Genomic DNA, 22,434 nt, shown 5'->3' on the forward strand with positions numbered 1-22,434 from the left:
AAAACAACGTTAGAGGAAGCTTACGGTAGAGAAATGAACATTCATTTCCTTGGCAACAGCTCTGGTGGATATTCCTGCAGTCAGCATGCCAATTGCACGCTACCTCGAAATGGGACATCTGTGGCATTGTGTTGTGGGACAACATTTCTGGGATCCTTTATTTCAGCTGATGAAACATGGGACCAATACTTTACGTTTACATTTTTGTTCAGTGTAGTTTATATGTCATTATGTAAACGTAACCTCTGGGATCGTCTCTACAGCTTGTCCTGGAAGTGAGAACGGAGAAAAGTTACTGCTACTCTGGGGAATTAGCTTGGGATCTCTCTCTCTGTCCCACCCTCTCTCTCTCTATGTCCCACCCTCTCTCTCTCTCTGTCCCACCCTCTCTCTCTCTCTGTTCCACCCTCTCTCTCTCTCTCTCTGTCCCACCCTCTCTCTCTCTCTCTCTGTCCCACCCTCTCTCTCTCTCTGTCCCACCCTCTCTCTCTCTCTGTCCCACCGTCTATCTCTCTCTCTGTCCCACCCTCTCTCTCTCTCTCTCTCTCTCTGTCCCACCCTCTCTCTATGTCCCACCCTCTCTCTCTCTCTGTCCCACCCTCTCTCTCTCTCTGTCCCACCCTCTCTCTCTCTCTCTCTGTCCCACCCTCTCTCTCTCTCTGTCCCACCGTCTATCTCTCTCTCTGTCCCACCCTCTCTCTCTCTCTCTCTCTCTGTCCCACCCTCTCTCTCTCTCTGTCCCACCCTCTCTCTCTCTCTGTCCCACCGTCTATCTCTCTCTCTGTCCCACCCTCTCTCGCTCTCTCTCTGTCCCACCCTCTCTCTCTCTCTGTCCCACCCTCTCTCGCTCTCTCTCTGTCCCACCCTCTCTCTCTCTCTCTGTCCCACCCTCTCTCTCTCTCTGTCCCACCCTCTCTCTCTCTCTGTCCCACCCTCTCTCTCTCTCTCTGTCCCACCCTCTCTCTCTCTCTCTGTCCCACCGTTTATCTCTCTCTCTGTCCCACCGTTTATCTCTCTCTCTGTCCCACCCTCTCTCTCTCTCTGTCCCACCCTCTCTCTCTATCTGTCCCACCGTCTATCTCTCTCTGTCCCACCGTCTATCTCTCTCTCTGTCCCACCCTCTCTCTCTCTCTCTGTCCCACCCCTCTCTCTCTCTCTCTCTCTGTCCCACCCTCTCTCTCTCTCTGTCCCACCCTCTCTCTCTCTCTGTCCCACCCTCTCTCTCTCTGTCCCACCGTCTATCTCTCTCTCTGTCCCACCCTCTCTCTCTCTGTCCCACCCTCTCTCTCTCTCTGTCCCACCCTCTCTCTCTCTCTGTCCCACCCTCTCTCTCTCTCTGTCCCACCCTCTCTCTCTCTCTGTCCCACCCTCTCTCTCTCTCTGTCCCACCCTCTCTCTCTCTCTGTCCCACCCTCTCTCTCTCTGTCCCGCCCTCTCTCTCTCTGTCCCGCCCTCTCTCTCTCTCTGTCCCGCCCTCTCTCTCTCTGTCCCACCCTCTCTCTCTCTGTCCCACCCTCTCTCTCTCTGTCCCACCGTCTATCACTCTTTCTCTATCTCTCTCGTTCTGTACTCTCCATCTTTCTATCCCTCTCTGTTCTCTCTGTGTTGTGTCCCTGTGGCCTCCCCATGCTGTCGAAACCCCGGCTCCAGCCTCCTCCTCTCCCCTGGGTCTCGTTTCCATAACTCTGGTCTTCACTAGTCCCTCTTAAGCCATCACTCTGTACACTAGCATCCACAAACAATGTCTATTTTATCTTCCTGCTGTTGCTCTCTCTCTCTCTCTCTCCCCCCACCACCTCCTCTCCCCTCTCTTTATATATCCCTTACTACCTAAAGGGAATATGGTCCTTTTATAGAGCCTGTGCAGACTCCCTTGTATATTTTTCAAAGCATCTTTTCTGTTTTGACACTCATAGCTTTCAAGGGGGCCTTCAATGACTTTAGTGGCTTTTTTTATTCTCCACTGTTTTCATCTTCAGAAAATAACCTTGTGTTTTTTTGTGCTGACAATGAAAATAGACGACTATCCCCACCACTAATCCTTTTATAGCAGGAGATGCACCGGTCTTTACAGATTTGAACAGCTCGTCTATGGTTAAAGAGGGACAGAAAGTGGTTGTGTTTGTGTGTGTGGGTAAAGCTTACTGGGGAGACTCCTTATAGGGGAGACTCACGGTGTAGTTAGCAGCTGACGCTGTAATGCCAGGGTGTAGGAACACTGCTCTTCAGCACGCAGCGGAGTGGAGTTTAAGAGGGACATTTTGACAGCAAACAAAGTGGCGCTGCGTTTGACATTGACCATATCGGTTCAGCTACTCACCAAAACACTAGTTGGAATGCAATTGATCGGTGATGCAAGTCTATTCACACTAAGTCCTCAACTACTTTTTCACAATGTTTTTTGCATTGTCAATATGGGGTGTTTGCTGGTGTTGCTGATCATGGCACCAGAGTGTGTGGATGTGAGTTTTTCAACTGGCAGCACGTTCCCCAACTGGCAGCACGTTCCCCAACTGGCAGCACATTTTCTGAGCAATTTTTAAATTCTTTTTTATTTTTATTGTTGGACATAAAAGAGAGTAAAAACACCAGGAAATCGTCTCCAAGTGATTTTAATGTAAGAAATGTGTTCCCAAGTCTTCCCACGTATAATAGAGAGAAGCGTGATCGTATAGAAATCTGTTCCCAAGTCTTCCCACGTATAATAGAGAGAAGCGTGATCGTATAGAAATGTAGGAAAGGTTTGGAATGATTATGTTTTAGTCAAACATTATATCTGTTTGGGCTTCTTGCGATCAATTTGTCGACAAATCATTTGGAATTATGTTCCGGCCCCGTGACCATCCGGTCCAGAAAAGAATTGGCCCGCGGCTGAATCTAGCCGATCCTCCTTCCTCTAGTTCCTACCTTATCCAGGTATGTAAAACTCCAGGTCTTTCCATCGGCGAACACTCGGGACACAATCCTCCCTTGACCATCGTACTCCACCTTCTCTGTGGTGGGACCCCTCTGTAGGCTGGTCACCTGCCCCGTGCTGGAGTAGGTAAGGTTGACTGACAGCAGCTTACTGCTGGGGACCCACAGAGTAGGGTGGCCCTGGGTGTCATACACGATCTTCAGCAGGAACTTCCTGTGGTCGTCGTAGATCTTTTCTGTCCGGAGAGTTCGGTCGTAATCCACCGAGAGAAGGTTTCTGCCGTTCACCTTGAGAGAAAAGAGGAAGGGTTGGACAGTTTTAACTTAAATATTGTACAAATCCAATAAAAAGGTTTGCCGCCTAAGGAGTAATGTTTATTAACAATACATTACTTCGACTTTATTTACATGCGGACAGATTGTTGAACTTTTAAAACAAAAATTATGAAATTATGAAACTGTGAACTGAACCGGCTTTCAAAGCCAATTCCCGACCCAGAACCGCTATTTATCGCCTCCCAATGACCCCGCTGTTTGATTAAACCGCTGTTTACCGTGATCGATTCTCAAGAGCGACACTAAATTCATTTAAGGGATTATTAGCATTCGATTAGCCGTTATTGTGAAGGGAGTTTCATTAAAGTGAGAGACTGGCTGGCGTGTGTTCAAACTCTTGCTTTTGACTGCTTTCATAAATTACCCCCCCTAGGAATTCAGCGAGGTGGAGAGACAGAGAGAATGAGAGAGAGAAAGAGAGCGAGAGAGTGAGAATAATATGGTGATGGTAACCATGCAGAGTCTCTCTCTCAGCCTATTGGGAGCTGAGACTCATTTGAAGATGACAGGGGCCTTCGGAATGCCGCCGAGACACACCGAGACGCTAGCCAACAGAACGTGACCCCGGCCTCAATTTATTTCCCATAAGAAAGCATGTAATTTCCTGCTGGGATGGATGCCGTGGGGACACCCACCTAGCCTACCTGACCGCTCCCCCCTTCAGGTTTTCATGTTGCCAGCAAAACGAGGGAACGAGAAAAAGAACGAGGGAAAGAAAACAGCGGAAGGATGTCAATATGGCCTTCATGTGTTTTTTGTAAACGAAGGCCCCTGATTCCTCCTGGACATTCTTCAGTAATGAGACGAGGAGGCTGAGATCCAGACAGAAATGAGTCCCAAATGCCACCCTATTCTCTACATAGTGCATGTCCAGTGTCCCTATGGGTCTTGGTCAAAAGTAGTGCACTGTATAGGGAATAGGGTGCCATTTGGGAAATACAGAGAGCAGTCTTTCGAGAGAGAGAGAGATGAAGACAGACACTGGAAGGAGGAGTGGGTAATACCTTGGAGACCAGCACTCTTCTCTGACAGAGGGAACGGCTCAGAATATGCACCATTAGACGTAGCAGGACGTGTGTGTTTGTGTCGTGTGTGTTTGTGTCGTGTGTGTCCCATCCATGTGTGTGTCCCATCAGCTTTAGTTCACATACAGGAGGCATCAGATATGGGAATTAGGGAATTAACCCTTGACGAGTCAGCAGGAAAACAAAAGTACACCTTTTCCTTTGTTCGGTAGATGGTAATGACTTTCAGATATTGTCTTTGATGTTGGAGGAGACAAAACGTTGCGGCGATAAAGCATCGTCGCCCCTCGCTAACCGCTGACAAACTGTCACTAATTTGTCTCACTGTCACTAATAGTCTCACTCCCTTGCAGTGGTTAAATCCATATCGTAGTTAGCAACAAACCTCGACCAAGCCCCGTCCTATATTGTAGCCTATGTTTGAATGATGTCATGGTAAAAACGAGAAGGAAGTGGCAGCCAAAGATCTGACTAAATCCTCTCAGAGGCTGTGAAACCCCAACTGTTAGAATCCACATCAGAAACCCCTAGACAGATAGTAATGATGTTTTAATCAGCTATGCCCGCTGGGAAGTGTGTGAAAGGTGCCAAGCTGCTACAGCCAAAAAAGGAAAAAAGAAACCCCCAACCTCCACGTCTGCCGACAAAACAAAATGGCAGCTCCTCTCATAAGCCTTATGCCTAACCCTAAATCAAGACAAAATACTTCATTTACCGCTTATATGTTGACGATATAGCTAATTGACTTTGCAGTTTAAACAAAACAACAATCAAACAAAAATGGCCGCCAGTCTCCACCATCCTCCCTTCTCACCCTGAGCTTCCTCCCGAACACGATGACTTTCCCCCGGGTCTGCTCTTTGCGGAAGCGCCACTCCACCAGGTTCTGCCCGTTCTCCCCGGGCAGCGTCATGTTCCTCCGTGCCACCGTGGGGTTGGCGGCGCCCGCCAGGATGTGGGGCTCCGTCTGGTAGTGTGTGTCCATCCCGTTGGCATAGATCACCCTCAGAGAGTGGTCGTAGCCCACCTGGTAGCTGTTCCTTAGTTGGTCTGTGGTGGAGAGAAAGTTTAATTCCATGAAGACAATAATAAAGAATAGAAACTGGGTGGTTGAATGTTGATTGGCTGACAGCCGGGGTATATCAGACCGTATACTACGGGTACGACAAAACATGTATTTTTACTGCTCTAATTACGTTGGTAACCAGTTTACAATAGCAATAAGGCACCTTGGGGTTTGTGGTACATTGCCAATATACCACGGCTAAGGGTTGTATCCAGGCACTCCACGTTGCGTCATGCGTAAGAACAGCGTGGTATAGCCGTGGTATATTGGTCGTATACCACACCCCCTCGGACCTTATTGCTTAAATAAGAAACATCTGATTTCAGATTTGAGAACCCCATTCCCCCTTCTGTTTTATAAAGGATGGAAGATTCCTATGTTGGGTCTGCATTGATAGAACCCTTCAAGGCTCCTCTCCTCTCCTCTCCTTTCTTCTCCTCTCCTCTCATCTCCTCTCCTCCTTTCCTGTCCTCCTCTCCTGTCCTTTCTTCTCCAGTCCTCTTCTTTCCTCTCCTCTGCTCTCCTCCTCTCCTGTCCTTTCCTCTCATCTCCTCTCCTCTGCACTCCTCTCCTCTCCTCTCCTCTGCTCTCCTCTCCTCTGCTCTCCTCTCCTCTCCTCTGCTCTCCTCTCCTCTGCTCTCCTCTGCTCTCCTCTGCTCTCCTCTGCTCTCCTCTGCTCTCCTCTGCACTCCTCTCCTCTCCTCTGCTCTCCTCTCCTCTGCTCTCCTCTCCTCTGCACTCCTCTCCTCTGCTCTCCTCTCCTCTCCTCTCCTCTCCTCTGCTCTCCTCTGCTCTCCTCTGCACTCCTCTCCTCTCCTCTGCTCTCCTCCTCTCCTGTCCTTTCCTCTCATCTCCTCTCCTCTGCTCTCCTCCTGTCCTGTCCTTTCCTTTCCTCTCCTCTCCTCTCCTCTCCTCTCCTCTCCTCTCCTCTCCTCTCCTCTGCTCTCCTCTCCTCTCCTCTGCTCTCCTCTCCTCTCCTCTGCACTCCTCTCCTCTCCTCTGCTCTCCTCTCCTCTCCTGTCCTTTCCTCTCATCTCCTCTCCTCTGCTCTGCTCTCCTCCTGTCCTGTCCTTTCCTTTCCTCTCCTCTCCTCTGCACTCCTCTCCTCTGCACTCCTCTCCTCTGCACTCCTCTCCTCTGCACTCCTCTCCTCTCCTCTCCACTCCTCTCCTCTCCTCTCCTGTCCTTTCCTCTCATCTCCTCCTCTCCTCTCCTGTCCTGTCCTCTCATCTCATCTCCTCTGCTCTCCTCTCCTCTCCTCTCCTCTGCACTCCTCTGCTCTCCTCTCCTCTGCACTCCTCTCCTCTCCTCTGCTCTCCTCCTCTCCTGTCCTTTCCTCTCATCTCCTCTCCTCTGATCTCCTCCTGTCCTGTCCTTTCCTTTCCTCTCCTCTCCTCTCCTCCCTACTCCTCTCCTCTTCTCTGCTCTCCTCTCCTCTCCTCTGCTCTCCTCCTCTCCTGTCCTTTCCTCTCATCTCCTCTCCTCTGCTCCTGTCCTGTCCTTTCCTTTCCTCTCCTCTCCACTCCTCTCCTCTGCACTCCTCTCCTCTCCTCTGCACTCCTCTCCTCTCCTCCTCTCCTCTCCACTCCTCTCCTCTCCTCTCCTGTCCTTTCCTCTCATCTCCTCCTCTCCTCTCCTCTCCTGTCCTTTCCTCTCATCTCATATCCTCTCCTCTGCTCTCCTCTGCTCCTCTCCTGTCATTTCCTCTCCTTGCCTCTCCTATCATTTCCTCTCCTCTCTTTTCCTCTTATTTTATCTCCTCTCTTCTCCTCTGCTCTTCTCCTCCCCTGTCCTCTCTTCTCCTCTCCACTCCTCTGTCTACAAACAGACAGTTACTGTTGTATGATTAAGTATATTGATCTCTGAGCTGTCTTTATTTTATGACCTCTTTAATAATGAAAGGGGATCAGGGATTAATGCCCATTGAGTAATTGGTGAAGTCATTAGTATTGTGTTGACGTTCGACTAATCAATGCTGTTGGTTATCAATGTGGCTCATTAAAATTCATGACTGGTATTCACAAAGTTGAGACAGACACAGACACGCACGCACGCACGCATGCGCACACACACACACACACACACACACACACACAAACACACACACCTCCCCACCTCTACTTACCCTGGACCAGAGTGTAGAAGGAGTCGATGGAGGAGAGGTTAGTGGTGATGCTGACGTCCTCGTCGCGGCCGGACGTCTCAATGTCCACCGTGATGGCCCCGGTCATGTCCCCGTGCAGGTTGGTCACCACCCCCGTAGGGAACGTCACGTTGGTTAGACGACCTTCACTGTCATAACTGGAGGGGAGGGAGAAAGAAAGAAAGAAAGAAAAAGAAGAAGAGAAAGAGAGAGGGAGAGAGAGGGGAGAAGACAGAGAGAGAGAGAGAGAGAGGAGAGAAGATAGAGAGAGGAGAGAAGACAGAGAGATAGAGAGGAGAGAAGATAGAGAGGAGAGAAGACAGAGAGACAGAGAGGAGAGAAGATAGAGAGAGGAGAGAAGACAGAGAGATAGAGAGGAGAGATAACAGAGAGGGGGAGAGAGAGGGGAGAAGACAGAGAGAGAGAGAGAGAGGGGAGAAGAGGAGAGAGAGAGAGAGAGAGGAGAGAAGATAGAGAGAGGAGAGAAGACAGAGAGATAGAGAGGAGAGAGGACAGAGAGGGGGAGAGAGAGGGGAGAAGACAGAGAGAGAGAGAGAGGAGAGAAGATAGAGAGAGAGAGAGGAGAGAAGATAGAGAGAGGAGAGAAGACAGAGAGATAGAGAGGAGAGAAGATAGAGAGAGGAGAGAAGATAGAGAGAGGAGAGAAGACAGAGAGAGGGAGAGAGAGAGAGGGGAGAAGAGAGAGAGAGCAGAGGAAAGAGAGAGCAGAGAAGACAGAGAGAGCAGAGAAGACAGAGAAAGGGAGAGAGAGGGGAGAAGAGAGAGAGAGGAGAGAAGACAGAGAGAGGGAGAGAGAGGGGAGAAGAGAGAGAGAGGAGAGAAGACAGAGAAAGAGGGGAAAAGACAGAGAAAGGGAGAGAGAGGGGAGAAGAGAGAGAGAGGAGAGAAGACAGAGAGAGGGAGAGAGGAGAGAAGACAGAGGGAGAGAGAGGGGAGAAGACAGAGAAAGAGGGGAGAAGACAGAGAAAGGGAGAGAGGAGAGAAGACAGAGAGAGGGAGAGGAGAGAAGACAGACAGAGGGAGAGAGAGGGGAGAAGACAGAGAAAGAGGGGAGAAGACAGAGAAAGGGAGAGAGGAGAGAAGACAGAGAGAGGGAGAGAGGAGAGAAGACAGACAGAGGGAGAGAGAGGGGAGAAGACAGAGAGAGAGGAGAGAAGACGGAGAAAGGGAGAGGAGAGAAGACAGAGAAAGGGAGAGAGGAGAAAAGACAGAGAGAGGGAGAGAGGAGAGAAGACAGACAGAGGGAGAGAGAGGGGAGAAGAGAGAGAAAGAGGGGAGAAGACAGAGAACGGGAGAGAGGAGAGAAGACAGAGAAAGGGAGAGAGGAGAGAAGACAGAGAAAGGGAGAGAGGAGAGAAGACAGACAGAGGGAGCGAGAAGGGAGAAGACAGAGAAAGAGGGGAGAAGACAGAGAAAGGGAGAGAAGAGAGAAGACAGAGAGAGGGAGAGGGAGGGGAGAAGAAAGAGGGAGAGAGAGGGGAGAAAGCAAAGGGAGAGAGAGAGAGAAGGGAGAAGACAGAGTGAGAGAGAGGGGAGCGAGACATAGGGAGGGAGAGAGAAGACAGAGGGAGAGAGAGGGGAGAAGACAGAGAAAGAGAGCGAGGGGAGAATACAGAGGGAACGAGAGGGGAGAAGACAGAGGGAGAGAGAGAGAGGGGAGAAGACAGAGGGAGAAAAAGAGGAAAATATATATGGAATTGTTTTAAGAATGAAAAGAAAGAAACATTTTGCTATTTGATTTTGAATTTTAAGACCCCTTGAAGTATTCCCAAAAATATACATGTTTATCTTTACTGGTATTAGCCCATACAAACACACTGAATAACAGATTCACTACATGGAACAGATTTGTTTGTTTTGAAGTGTCTCTCCTATATCTGACAGAAAGATCAGGAAACATTTGTTTGTTTTTGTACATGTATTTAAGGATACTGTAGTTCTACAGTGGGGACGATGTATGAATGGCTGCTGGTTTGTACGAGGGGATAGGGGTCAGGGTTTGGGTTCAGACTCAGAGGCAGTCTTTTTGGCAAGGGCTCTGTGGTAAAAGTTTGGGGCTATAGAAGCTGAATGATCACACTGGCCTAGCTGACTAGGGCCTCTGCTGTCCCATTATGGCTGGGAGTCTATTTTGGTGCCTGGAGGCAGTGTCAGTGTGTGTGTGTGTGTGTGTGAGTGTGAGTGTGTGTATGTGTGTGTATGTGTGTGTGTGTGTGTGTGTGTGTGCGTGTGTCCGTGTGTGTGTGCGTGCTAGCCTACTATCACATTTAGCGAGAGATGTAGTGACAGCCCTGTGTCTGCTGGTGTATGTCTGCTCTGGGAGTAACAAGCACTTTATGACTCTCTCTGTCTCGCACTCTTCTCTCTCTCCTCCCTCTGTTCTCTCTTTCCCTCTCTCCCTCCATTTTTACATATTTCCTCCATGGTGACAGTGGGTGTGGCTCCCAGATGAGCTCCCCTCCAAGCATGACACACACACACACTGCATAATTTACAACTATTCCTCCATGTGTTGGAACGTGGTGCACAAGGTGAAACGGAACGGAAAGTTTTATATAAAGATTTCCCCTGAGTTGTGTTGTGTGTGTGTATATGGGAGGGAGTGTGTGTGTGTATGTGTGTGACAGGGTTTTGCTGAGCAGGCATTGTTCAGCCCCTGCCTTACTAATACTGATCAGATGGAAGTGCAGAAAAGATGGCTGCTGGCTCTATAGTATACACACAGCCAATCACTAGAAGATATAGGATGATGAAGGACATCTTCGTGTTGTAAGAGTTATGACTTAAGGGACAAGGGACACTCACAAAAATGGGGACACTGACACTTCCTTACACAGTCTGAGGGTACATCAGAGGGAGATAGACTTCTCTTATAGCAGCGTTCTCAAAAAAAACAGTGGGGCAGTCAGATAGTCAGTCATATAGTCAGTTAGATAGTCAGTCATATAGTCAGTCATATAGTCAGTCATATAGTCAGTCATATAGTCAGTCAGATAGTCAGTCATATAGTCAGTCATATAGTCAGTCAGATAGTCAGTTAGATAGTCAGTCATATAGTCAGTCATATAGTCAGTCAGATAGTCAGTTAGATAGTCAGTTAGATAGTCAGTCAGATAGTCAGTCAGATAGTCAGTCATATAGTCAGTCATATAGTCAGTCATATAGTCAGTCAGATAGTCAGTCATATAGTCAGTTAGATAGTCAGTCATATAGTCAGTCAGATAGTCAGTTAGATAGTCAGTCAGATAGTCAGTCATATAGTCAGTCAGATAGTCAGTTAGATAGTCAGTCATATAGTCAGTCATATAGTCAGTCATATAGTCAGTCAGATAGTCAGTCATATAGTCAGTTAGATAGTCAGTCATATAGTCAGTCAGATAGTCAGTCAGATAGTCAGTCATATAGTCAGTTAGATAGTCAGTCAGATAGTCAGTCAGATAGTCAGTCAGATAGTCAGTCAGATAGCCAGTCAGATAGTCAATCAGATTTTCATTCAGATATTCATTCAGATAGCCATTCAGATAGCCAGTCGGATGGTCAAGTCAGATAGTCAGTCAGATAGCCATTCAGATAGCCAAGTCAGATAGCCATTCAGATAGCCAAGTCAGATAGCCATTCAGATAGCCAAGTCAGATAGCCAGTCAGATAGTCAATCGGATAGTCAGACAGTCAGTCAGATAGTCAATCAGATAATCAGTCAGATAGTCAATCAGATAGTCAGTCAATCAGATAATCAGTCAGATAGTCAATCAGATAGTCAGTCAATCAGATAGTCAATCAGTCAAACAGATAGTCAGTCAATCAGAGCTGTGGGCCACAACACAGTCAGATAGTCAGATAGTCAGTCAGTCAGTCAGTCAGATAGCCAGTCAGTCAGTCAGATAGTCAGTTAGATAGTCAGTCAGATAGTCAAATAGTTAGATAGTCAAATAGTCAGTCAGATAGTCAGTCAGATAGTCAGTCAGATAGTTAGTGAGATAGTCAGTCAGTCAGTCAGAATGGAGCCCCAAGTCTTTGCTGGTCAGTAAGTACTACTTACTCATAGAAGGTGGTCCATCCTATCTGTATGGTCTTGGTGGCGAGCAGCCCACTGTTGCCGTGGTAGGTGAACAGCACCAGCTCCTGTCCCTGGGCCGTCAGTGTCTTCAACCCGCCATTGGTCCCGATTGTCAGCCAGATCACCTGGTTGTCCGGGGCAACGATCCGTACCGGCATCCGGTTGGGGTCGCGGCGGATCCTCAAGGTGTTGCCACTACTATCCGTCACGGCTGTAACGTCCTCCTCGTTGCTATAGCTGAAGTTGTACTTGTAGTCCCCGGTGACGAGAGACATGGTGAACTGGTGGGTTCCGTTGGAATCAAACACGTAGAGCTCCTGGGACGACGGCGAGGCCACCTCGAAGGAGCCCGGGCCGGACACGGCGGAGCCCGACGGCGGTTGGTTGCGGCGGACGGCGCGGATGCGGATGTTGCCCAGGTCGGCCACGTAGAGTGTACCGTCGGGCGAGACGACCAGCGAGGAGGGCGAGTTGAGGCGGGCGTCTTTGGCGTAGCCGTCACCCGTCTGGTAGCAGTCGCAGTTGGCGTCGTTCTTGCAGTCGCAGTCGGACAGAGCTCCGGCCAAGGGTGTGATCTCGCCGTCCGTGGACACCTACATTTGCATGTAAAGTTGAATCGTTTAGCAGAATGCTCTTAACCAGAGTCACTTATAATCAGTGCAACGAGGGTAAAAACAATGACTTAACAATTATTGAAAGGTATACAAAATAGGCACCATCTGCAAAAACAGTGCCAGCAAGAACGGCAAATACAACAGTACGTTGTTCTTGGTCTTTTTCCCCCTCTTCGTTTGCATCTCATGACATATTATTGTACTATATTACAGGACTATATGACCTGGCGGATGCGGTGTATCTTCTTCTCATCAGTCTCGGCGATGTAGAGCACGCCACTGTAGGAGAGGGCGATGGCGGCAGCTCCCTCCAGCATGGTCTGCACCGCCCGCTTGCCCAGCGTGTATTCTATACCCGGCACTTGGCAGTGCATGGGGCGTCCCGCCACGATGCGCACCTGTTGGGACACAGCAACAACACTAGTCAAAGAGGCGACCAGTATCTTGGCCAAGGCTTATTCAGCCCCAATGGGTCGGTGCATCCTTCCACCTCACCTTACCCATCATGCATTGTTCCCACTACCAGCATGAACGTATTTGTGTATGTATTAGAAGTGTTCCTATGTGGGAGTGTGATGGTCACCTGTCTGTTCTCAGTGATCTGCAGCACCACGTTGTTGTCCAGGACATAGATGGAATTATCCATGGGGTTGATGGCCAGAGCTGTGGGCCACTCCAGACGAACCTACAGCAGAGCAGAGCAGAGCAGAGATTTGATTTGATTTATTAGGATCCTCATTATACAACGCCAAGGGTGACAGCTGGGGTCTGACACGTAACCAAAAAGACATTACAGACCCAAAAACACTAAACAATTTACATCCACTTAAAGGAGAAGAAAAAGAAATCAAACAGAACCTTTATTAGCCTGAAGGGGTGAAAACTATCCGCAAAAGTTCTGTAAAGATGACAGAAACAAACAAATCAGCCCACAAACACAGAACAGATGAGATGTGAGTCTAGTGCTGCTTTGCACCCCTCCGGCCCCACTCTACCCCCTCCTTCCACCCCTCTACCCCCTCCTTCCACCCCTCTACCCCCTCCTTCCACCTCTCTACCCCCTCCTTCCACCACTCTACCCCCTCCTTCCACCCCTCTACCCCCTCCTTCCACTCCTCTACCCCTCCTTCCACCCCTCTACCCCCTCCTTCCACCCCTCTACCCCCTCCTTCCACCCCTCTACCCCGTCCTTCCAACCCTCTACCCCGTCCTTCCAACCCTCTACCCCCTCCTTCCACCCCTCTACCCCCCTCTAACCCCTCCTTCCACTCTTCTACCTCCTCCTTCCACCCCTCTACCCCCTCTTTCCACCCCTCTACCCCCTCCTTCCACCCCTCTACCCCGTCCTTCCACCCCTCTACCCCCTCTAACCCCTCCTTCCACTCTTCTACCTCCTCCTTCCACCCCTCTACCCCCTCTTTCCACCCCTCTACCCCCTCCTTCCACCCCTCTACCCCGTCCTTCCACCCCTCTTCCCCCTCCTTCCATTCCTCTACCCCTCCTTCCACTCCTCTACCCCCCTCTAATCCCTCCTTCCACACCTCTACCCCCTCCTTCCACTCATCTACCCCCTCTAACCCCTCCTTCCACCACTCTACCCCCTCCTTCCACTCCTCTACCCCCTCTAACCCCTCCTTCCACCCCTCTAACCCCTCCTTCCACCCCTCTACCCCCTCCTTCCACTCCTCTACCCCCTCCTTCCACTCCTCTAACCCCTCCTTCCCCCTCCTTCCACTCCTCTACCCCCTCTAACCACTCCTTCCACCCCTCTACCCCCTCCTCTACCCCCTCCTCCCCCTCTGAGCGTCTGGCTGTGACACTGATGAAGAAGGATCCTTTACTTCTCAGGACTTATACATTGTGTGCTTCACTCTGATTCAATTTAAATCAGCCACCGGGTCATTTACTATATTTTAAGACAAACACACACACACACACACACACACACACACACACACACACACACACACACACACACACACACACACACACACACACACACACACAAACACTGAGAATTGATGCGTTCCCTCATCGCCTGAGGGAAGCAACTCTCTGCTGGCAAAACAAAGAGGAGAGAGAAAGAGAGACGTAAACGTTAAAGTTTTATTGTCTAAACGAGACTTCTCTTTCATTCTCTTTCTACCTGTAGAGGAGCAGGGGATGCAGGCGGACAAAATGTGATGGTAAAGATGATATGAAGAGAACGCACACACACACTCCCGCCCCCCAGCCCGCCCCCCCAAAACACACACACTTCTGCACCATTAGTGTTGTAGAGCTCCGGGCACAGCGGTAGTTTAGGGACCTGCCGTCTTCACCCCACCCCCGACCCTAAGTGACCTGGCAGGTTAAGCACCTCAGCAGAGGACCATTAAAAGGTAATGACGCTTTTAGCCTTCTGCTTGACCACATGAAAGCTCTTCCCTGCCAGTTACAGGCCATACATTATACATGGCTAAAGCTGCACTATAAAGAGCCACTATTTGGTACCATGCAGTGACTGCAAGACATACTGTGTTTCTTACTTCGCCTCTCAAAGTGCTACAAATACTTAACCCCTGCTTTTCCTCCCTGTGGAAATGGAAGTGGAGGAAAGTTGAGGAAAATGAAATGACAACAGAGCGTTCCTGTCTATTCAGATGCACAAAAACATCAGTTGGAAGCCACTGCAGCGCACGGCAGAGTTCAATCGTCAACTTCTCAACATAGCTCCTGGAGAGAGAGAGCTGGAGAGAGAGAGCTGGAGAGAGAGTTGGAGAGAGAGAGCTGGAGGGAGAGAGTTGGAGAGAGAGAGCTGGAGGGAGAGAGCTGGAGGGAGAGAGCTGGAGGGAGAGAGCTGGAGAGAGAGAAAGTGTTATAGCCTTGAAAGCACTGAGGCAAGAGATGTCGGGGACTCACCTCTCTACAGTACAGTATGTGTATGGGAACATTTTATTTCATACCCCCGCCATGTTGAGGTGACAGTGGTTGGAAGTTGCAGTGTAACGCGTGGATGTGTTTCTGCTGCCTGTTTTAACTGACACAGAGCTTTCTTCGGTTTGTTTTTGCTCCATTGAGTCCAAGGCTGCTTCCCGAATGGCACCCTGTTCCCTATTTAGTGCACTATCTAGGGAATAAGGTGATATTTGGGACGCGGGCAGACTTCTTCTCCCTCCCTGGCTGGCTGCGCTACACTGTGTCTCTTCCCCATTCTTCCCCCCCGAACACAAGGGTACTGCATATATGTCTCCCCTCTGTGTTTCTCTCTCTCTTTGTCACTGGGGACTCTCTCCCTCCCTCGCTCTGTGATTGTGACCGTGCAGAGGAGAAGAGGATGGGAAGGAGGAGGAGTGAGTCCAAAGAAGAAAGGAAGAGAGGGATGGAGAGAAATGATCTGAGCGAATCTGTCTCTGGGATTTAACGGTCTGTTTTGAGAGACGGGGAATCGGAGGAAGTGAGGTATAGCGAGGACTGATATAGGGATAGCTCAGGGCACACACACACACACACACACACACACACACACACACACACACACACACACACACTGATCTAGCTAGCAGTGGAAGGCACAGGGGACTCAGAGACAACACAACAAATACCTGACTTGCCCACACTGGTTATGCATTAAATTAGTTCAGCACACTGTCAATGTACTGTCAGTCAGAAAACTGACATTCTCTTGGGCTCTCAGTTTGGCAACAAACATCAACGAAACTACCACCATCTAGACAGCACCATTAGTAGCCTATCACTCAAGATAACCCACTTCAGTGCTTCCTTAAAGCTCAAAATAGCCCATTCTGATTGGATAATCCAGGAGAAGCGCCTAGTAAGACCTCCAATAGGGGAGGCCACTTTCAGGAACAGTATTATGATTGACACATCCTATTCCCTCATAATCCTCAGATGATTCCTGTCTTTCAACAATAAAGTGAGATCCAAACTGGACCCTGAAATATCTGTAGTTGGATTTGGCCCTTAGAATGAGCTGAGGCTGAGGGCCATAGTGTTGTCTGGGGTTGGGGTCAGTTCCATTTCAATTTGACAATTCAGGAAGTGAACAACTGTAGAACAACTGAGTTTCAAATTATAACATGTCCCTTTTAATAGCTGAGCAACTGCACACATTTCAGCAAATACAAGCCTGGTTCAAATAAACGCCGGGTCTGAATGAATTGTTTATGAGGTTACCATGAATGACCATGAATTGTTTATGACATTACCATGAATTGTTTATGACGTTACCATGAATTACCATGAATTACCATGAATTGTTTATGAGGTTACCATGAATTACCATGAATTACCATGAATTGTTTATGAGGTTACCATGAATTACCATGAATTGTTTACAAGGTTTAATGTTTGATTTGTTACATTGGATAATTCAGTAATGACTGGAAAAATGATGATAATCATCAGTTTATATTGCCAATAAGAAACACTAGCCATTGGCTGCTAACAGCTGAGAACTGCTAGCTAACTGACAAGCACAAAAACAGTCAAGAGCTTCGAGAGTACAGAGCCCTAGAAATCGGCAGAACCGACGAAAATGCACAAGGAAAAGTTTTGAATGTTTTTTTTTTTAGGTATAATGAGACCAAAGAAACGTGACACAGTGTGTAAATGATAACACATTAGTGCAGGAAATGTGCAAATGAGCAAAAGCTGTGTGCACTAAGGAAATAGACTCAAATTAAAGCATGTCTCCAATAAGCACCTGCTGTTTTTAGTTGTTTAAGCAAATAAACACCCAGGCTATTAATTGAAGTTTTATAGTCAAAATGAAACTTTTCTCATTGTGTAATTTCAATTTACTTCCTGAATTGGTTGAATTGAAATGGAATCGTCCCCAACCCTGGCCCTGTACCCTACGCCATAGGGTAGAGTTCAGCTGTGTCGGTTGACTGGGGCAGGTTTGGGGTATAGCGAGCGGCCAGCAGGGGGAGCTTAAGGCCTTTAATAGGGGGCACGGCCACTCAGTAGGGGAGAACACAACACACACTGGCTGGTTCTCTCAGATGAGACAACACCCCTGTCAATACTAGCCAGTCACACCATCTACTACGGTCTACAACACAGAGTCTATATGGACTGAGTATATATTGCCAAATTAGCACTTTGATGGTTTCAAAGTGCTTTATATAGTAAAGGGTGACAGAACCATGTTTGTATATGTATGGCTCTGAACGATGACTCAGGACCGCCATTAAGATAAAGTGAGTCCAGCAAACACTGGGGGTTTGGTGTGTGTTCGTGTTCAGGTGGATGTCCCTGTGTGCATGTGACCCACCTGTCTGATGTGCATGCTGGTATCACAGGTCAGGGGTCGTGCTGAGGTGAGGTCGTTGGAGCCCAACAGGGTGGAGATGATCCCGTTACGATCCACCTTCCTGATCATGGTTCCGTCTACGAAGTAGATGTACCCGTTCTTATCTACCGTAATACCTGGAGTAGCGGGACAGAGGGAAAGGAAGGAGATTTAGTAGAAGTAGATGTACTTGTTCCCATCTACCGTAATACCTGGAGTAGAAGCAAAGAGGGTTACGTGCACATTCACACAGACATACTATACGCACATACACACACACACACACCCATGCACACGCATGCGCGCGCACACAGCACCTGCCAGCCTGTGTATGTACAACGTGTTCGTGTGTATGAGTGTGTATGTACAACGTGTTCGTGTGTATGAGTGTGTGTGTATGAGTGTGTATGTACAACGTGTTCGTGTGTATGAGTGTGTGTGTATGAGTGTGTATGTACAACGTCTTCGTGTGTATGTACAATGTGTTCGTGTGTATGAGTGTGTGTGTATGAGTGTGTATGTACAACGTGTTCGTGTGTATGTACAATGTGTTCGTGTGTATTAGTGTGTGTGTATGAGTGTGTATGTACAACGTGTTCGTGTGTATGAGTGTGTGTGTATGAGTGTGTATGCACAACGTGTTCGTGTGTATGTACAATGTGTTCGTGTGTATGAGTGTGTGTGTATGAGTGTGTATGTACAACGTGTTCGTGTGTATGAGTGTGTGTGTATGAGTGTGGCTTGGGCATTTTTCAGGTCACTGCAGAAGGAAGCACCCTGTGAATAATTCACATTTTGATGTCTAGTAGTGAATTATTTCACAGGGCAGAAGAAGAAGGGAGGAGGGAAAACAATCAATTTTCAGCGCCGTCTCTGCATTTTAAAATCACCCCAAAATAAGAACAATAGAATATTTGGGGGACGGGAGCCTAGAAGAGAGGAGGAAGGGGAGAAAGCACCCATGTTTGTGGTGGGTGGGAAGGATGGAAGGAGGGAGGGATGGGAGGGAGGGAGGAGCAGGGGGGTTAGTTCATCTTCACTTCACATCCAAATGGATGAGAAACCGACTGTTGCTATGGTTGCGACAACAGCGGCTAAAAGCAACTTCTCTCCCCCTTTTCTCCTGTGTGTGTATCTGAGGAGGGTTCAAGCTCCTGAGGCGGTGTGTGTACCTGCTGCACTGCTGATCCTGTAGGGAGGGGGAGGGGTGAAGGGAAAGAGGGGTGGGGAGGACAGATAGAAGGAATGGGAGAGGAGGGGTGTTAAAACCCCTTGCCGCATTCCACCATGACCTGCAAGCTAATCAAAGGAGAGACAGATGAAGAGGGGAGGAGGATGGGATGAGAGGAGGAAGAGGAGAGGATGATGGGATGAGAGGAGGAAGAGGGGAGGAGGATGGGATGAGAGGAGGAAGAGGGAGGGAGGAGAGAAGAGAGAAGAGAGGGAGGAGGTGTTAAGAGATGCTGAGTGGAGAGGGCGGGATGAAAAGAAGGGAGAATAGGAGAGGAGTGGCAAGGCTGAGAGGCGGCATGTTGGAAATGAAAACACTCTCGCTCTCTCTTCTCTCCATCCCTCTCTCTTTCGAAGCCATCTGCTGCTAGCGACGTCTCGCTAACATTTATTTGCATTTCTCTACTCTCTCTTCCCTTCTCTCACACGTTCCCGCCCTACTAATGGTCTTCCGACTCGCTCTCTAACTGCGGTTTAACAGGCAGCTGTGTGTGTGTGTGTGTGTGTGTGAGAGAGAGAGAGAGAGAGAGAGATAGAGATAATGTGTGTATGTGTGTCTCTCCATTAAAATCCAGACTAAAAGCTTGTGCCTGCCAAAATCTTCCAGCTACTGCTCAGCCACCTCTCACCTCATTATCGCCGGTGTGTGTGTGTGTGATAGTCATACCTGTGGGTTACAGACAGGTTTTATGGGGGCTGGCTGGTGCGGTGGGACAGACAGACTGACAGATTGTATGAAGCAGAGTGTTGGAGGCCATACTAAGCGATGCTACAGTCCAACAGTATGTGGGAAGTTTCTGTCAGTCTGAGTCTGTGTGGTTGTGTTCTAATGCCATGGTAGCATAATGGTAGCATAATGGTAGCATAATGGAAGTATAATGGGGACGGAAGCTTGCGGGGGAAGAGTGCCTTTTACCAAGGGTTGGTCTGTTTTTCTCTACAGGGAACTGTGCATGAATTACATTACCAGACCATATAATATGTGTGTGTGTGTGTGTGTGTGTGTGTGTGTGTGTGTCTGTGCGTTTTTGTTGGTGTCTGCATCAATGTCCTGTGTAGTTGTGTGTTTCTCTGTGAATGTATTATGTCAATCATTTTGTCTGTACCAATTTTCACCAATTGTGGCAGTGTGTGTGTGTGTGTTAATTCCTCTGTCACCCTACCTTTGGGCCCCATGAGGAGGGCCTCTGTGGCCTTGCCCCCGTCCCCGCAGCGTGCCTCGTCGAAGGGGGGACACTGCTCCCCGGTACCCGCCACCACCTCTCCGTTCTGGATCAGCTCCTTGGTGCCCGTCAGGACCTTGGGACGGTAGATACGGCGGGAGTTGGTGTCTGACACGTACAGCTGCCCCGTAACCGGGTCCGTCGCCAGGTAGTACCGGTGGGCCGGGTTGTTGCTACGGAAACCAAAGTGGAGGAAGAGGCGACAGTTAGGGACAGTGAAATAGTGACCCCACAGAACTCACACTACAACTTGACATCCACACTTCACATAAAGATACCGAACCACCCGACAAGGAAATTAAACAAATGAACACAAAAGGACACTGAAAATGACAGAAGGGTTCAGGCTGCTGCATTCGTGTTGTGAAAGACCAGAGGGAGGATGAGAGGGCAGCGTCCATTTTGTGCCTGTGGCACATCATACTAGAGGTGTTAGAGGAGGGGGCACACGGTTCCACAGTGGCATATGGCCTCAGCCGGGGTGAACCTAACGCGATGCGACTGCCGATCACTATCGTCTGACGCGCTCCTAATGATGCCCAGTAACCTGTCACATTCGCTCCATCATCGCCTGCTTGGTGAGCTGGGCGCCGGCGGTTGTCATAGGGGTTGATGAAAGTCAACAACTGATCAACAGGCGTCAATTAAGACGGCTTAAAATAGGGGGAAGGACCCAGAAACCTCACGCCAAGGACAGGCTGGCTGTTTCTAATGACACACTCATCACTAGAGAGACCGAGAGATACAGAGAGACACGGTATATAAACATAATATGACGTTTGTAATGTCTTTATTCTTTTGGAACTTCTGTGAGTGTAATGTTTACTGTTCAATTTTTGTTGTTAATTTCACTTTTGTTTACTATCTATTTCACTTCCTTTGGCAATGTAAACATTTGTTTCCCATATGCCAATAAAGCCCTTTGAATTGAGAGAGAGCAATATGTCTGGTTTATCCAGGGAAAAAACATGTTCAGGCTTCAGCCCAGGGGATCCAAGATAAACAGAAGAATATATATATATATTTACATTGGAGGAAGGTCTACTTTTGGAGCATTTGACTGTCTTTGCACTTTGCTCTCACTGACACTCCACTGTTCTCCTAGTGCCCACTTCACTTGCAGGTAAAAGTAGACATTCTGGGAAGTAGCGAACGCAGAGGCTTTGAATATGAATCTGACGTCAGTGATTCCTCAGTCAGAGCGAGAGCGGTTACGAAAGAGTGTCGCTTCGGGGGAGGAGTAAAACATCAGGGAGACAGACACTCCTCCATATTGAGGTGAATCTTTACATTTCTTTAACAAACACGAGGCAGGTGTTTCTTTGTTGCTGAGGGATAAAGACAAGGAGGATTTACACAGAGGCAAACACAGATAATAAGAAGCTGCACCTCAAAAGACAAAACAACATAGAATGATATAAAATGTATGTGTTAATGTGTGTGTGTTTTTGGATACTCCTTCAGTTTACAAAGCTTGGCGGACAGGGGGCAATAACACTAGTCTTAACAACCCTCCCAAACGGAGCGAGACGTCTGTGTGTGTCTGTCTGTACCGTGTGTGTGTGTGTGTGTGTCTGTCTGTACCGTGTGTGTGTGTGTGTGTGTCTGTCTGTACCGTGTGTGTGTGTGTGTGTGTGTGTGTGTGTCTGTCTGTCTGTACCGTGTGTGTGTGTGTGTGTCTGACACTAAAGGAGTCTCTATAATGCATTAGGACGCCTCACAAATTAATGGCCCCAAATGTAACATTATTATTGTTACCCTGAAGTATTGAGGAATGAAGGATGTGGGGCGTGTGTGTGTGTGTGTGGGTGTGTGTGTGGGGGGGTGTGGGGCGACAGGGTAGCCTAGTGGTTAGAGCGTTGGACTATGTAACCGGAAGGTTGTAAGTTCAAACTCCCGAGCTGACAAGGTACAAATCTGTCGTTCTGCCCCTGAACAGGCAGTTAACCCACTGTTCCTTGGCCGACATTGAAAATAAGAATTTGTTCTTAACTGACTTGCCTAGTTAAATAAAGGTTTTAAAAAAAGTTTTTTAAAGGAGTGGGCTGGGGATGTGTTTCTATTTTCACCATTACTGAAACTATATTCCCAGGCCCAGTTATTCCCCATGGCTACATTATCATCATGAAGGAATGTTCTTCATCTCCTCTGATCATTTTCCAGATATCCCACCCCTCTCCTTTTTATAGTTAGGAACACAGAGAGCACCTCTCCTCTTGTCTCTCCTCTGAGCACCACCATAGTTCCTCCTCTCCTCTTCTCTCTCCTCTGAGCACCACCATAGTTCCTCCTCTCCTCTTCTCTCTCCTCCGAACAGCACCATAGTTCCCCCTCTCCTCTCCTCTCCTCTCCTCTGAACAACACAATAGTTCCTCCTCTCCTCCCTCCTCTGAACAGCACAATAGTTCCTCCTCTCCTCTGAACAACACAATAGTTCCTCCTCTCCTCCCTCTGAACAGCACCGTAGTTCCTCCTCTCCTCTCTCCTCTGAGCACCACCATAGTTCC

At 48.6% G+C, this 22,434-nt stretch overlaps 1 protein-coding gene across 3 annotated transcripts in view; it reads right to left on the reverse strand.

Annotated features, from left to right (window-relative positions):
• Window positions 1–22,434, reverse strand: part of LOC115137566 (teneurin-3-like) — a 383,150-nt gene that overhangs the window by 10,573 nt on the left and 350,143 nt on the right. For all 3 annotated transcript variants that reach the window (XM_065024893.1, XM_065024894.1, XM_065024895.1), the window contains 8 exons: window positions 19,868–20,100; window positions 17,457–17,611; window positions 12,762–12,863; window positions 12,403–12,576; window positions 11,547–12,157; window positions 7,469–7,644; window positions 5,092–5,327; window positions 2,908–3,204 (listed from right to left, as the gene is read on the reverse strand). In XM_065024893.1, coding sequence (XP_064880965.1) covers window positions 2,908–3,204; window positions 5,092–5,327; window positions 7,469–7,644; window positions 11,547–12,157; window positions 12,403–12,576; window positions 12,762–12,863; window positions 17,457–17,611; window positions 19,868–20,100 — 1,984 coding nt within the window. The remainder of the gene's footprint in view (window positions 1–2,907; window positions 3,205–5,091; window positions 5,328–7,468; window positions 7,645–11,546; window positions 12,158–12,402; window positions 12,577–12,761; window positions 12,864–17,456; window positions 17,612–19,867; window positions 20,101–22,434) is intronic.

Source organism: Oncorhynchus nerka, linkage group LG11 (genome assembly GCF_034236695.1).
Source record: "Oncorhynchus nerka isolate Pitt River linkage group LG11, Oner_Uvic_2.0, whole genome shotgun sequence".
In the NCBI taxonomy this organism is placed as follows: domain Eukaryota; kingdom Metazoa; phylum Chordata; class Actinopteri; order Salmoniformes; family Salmonidae; genus Oncorhynchus; species Oncorhynchus nerka.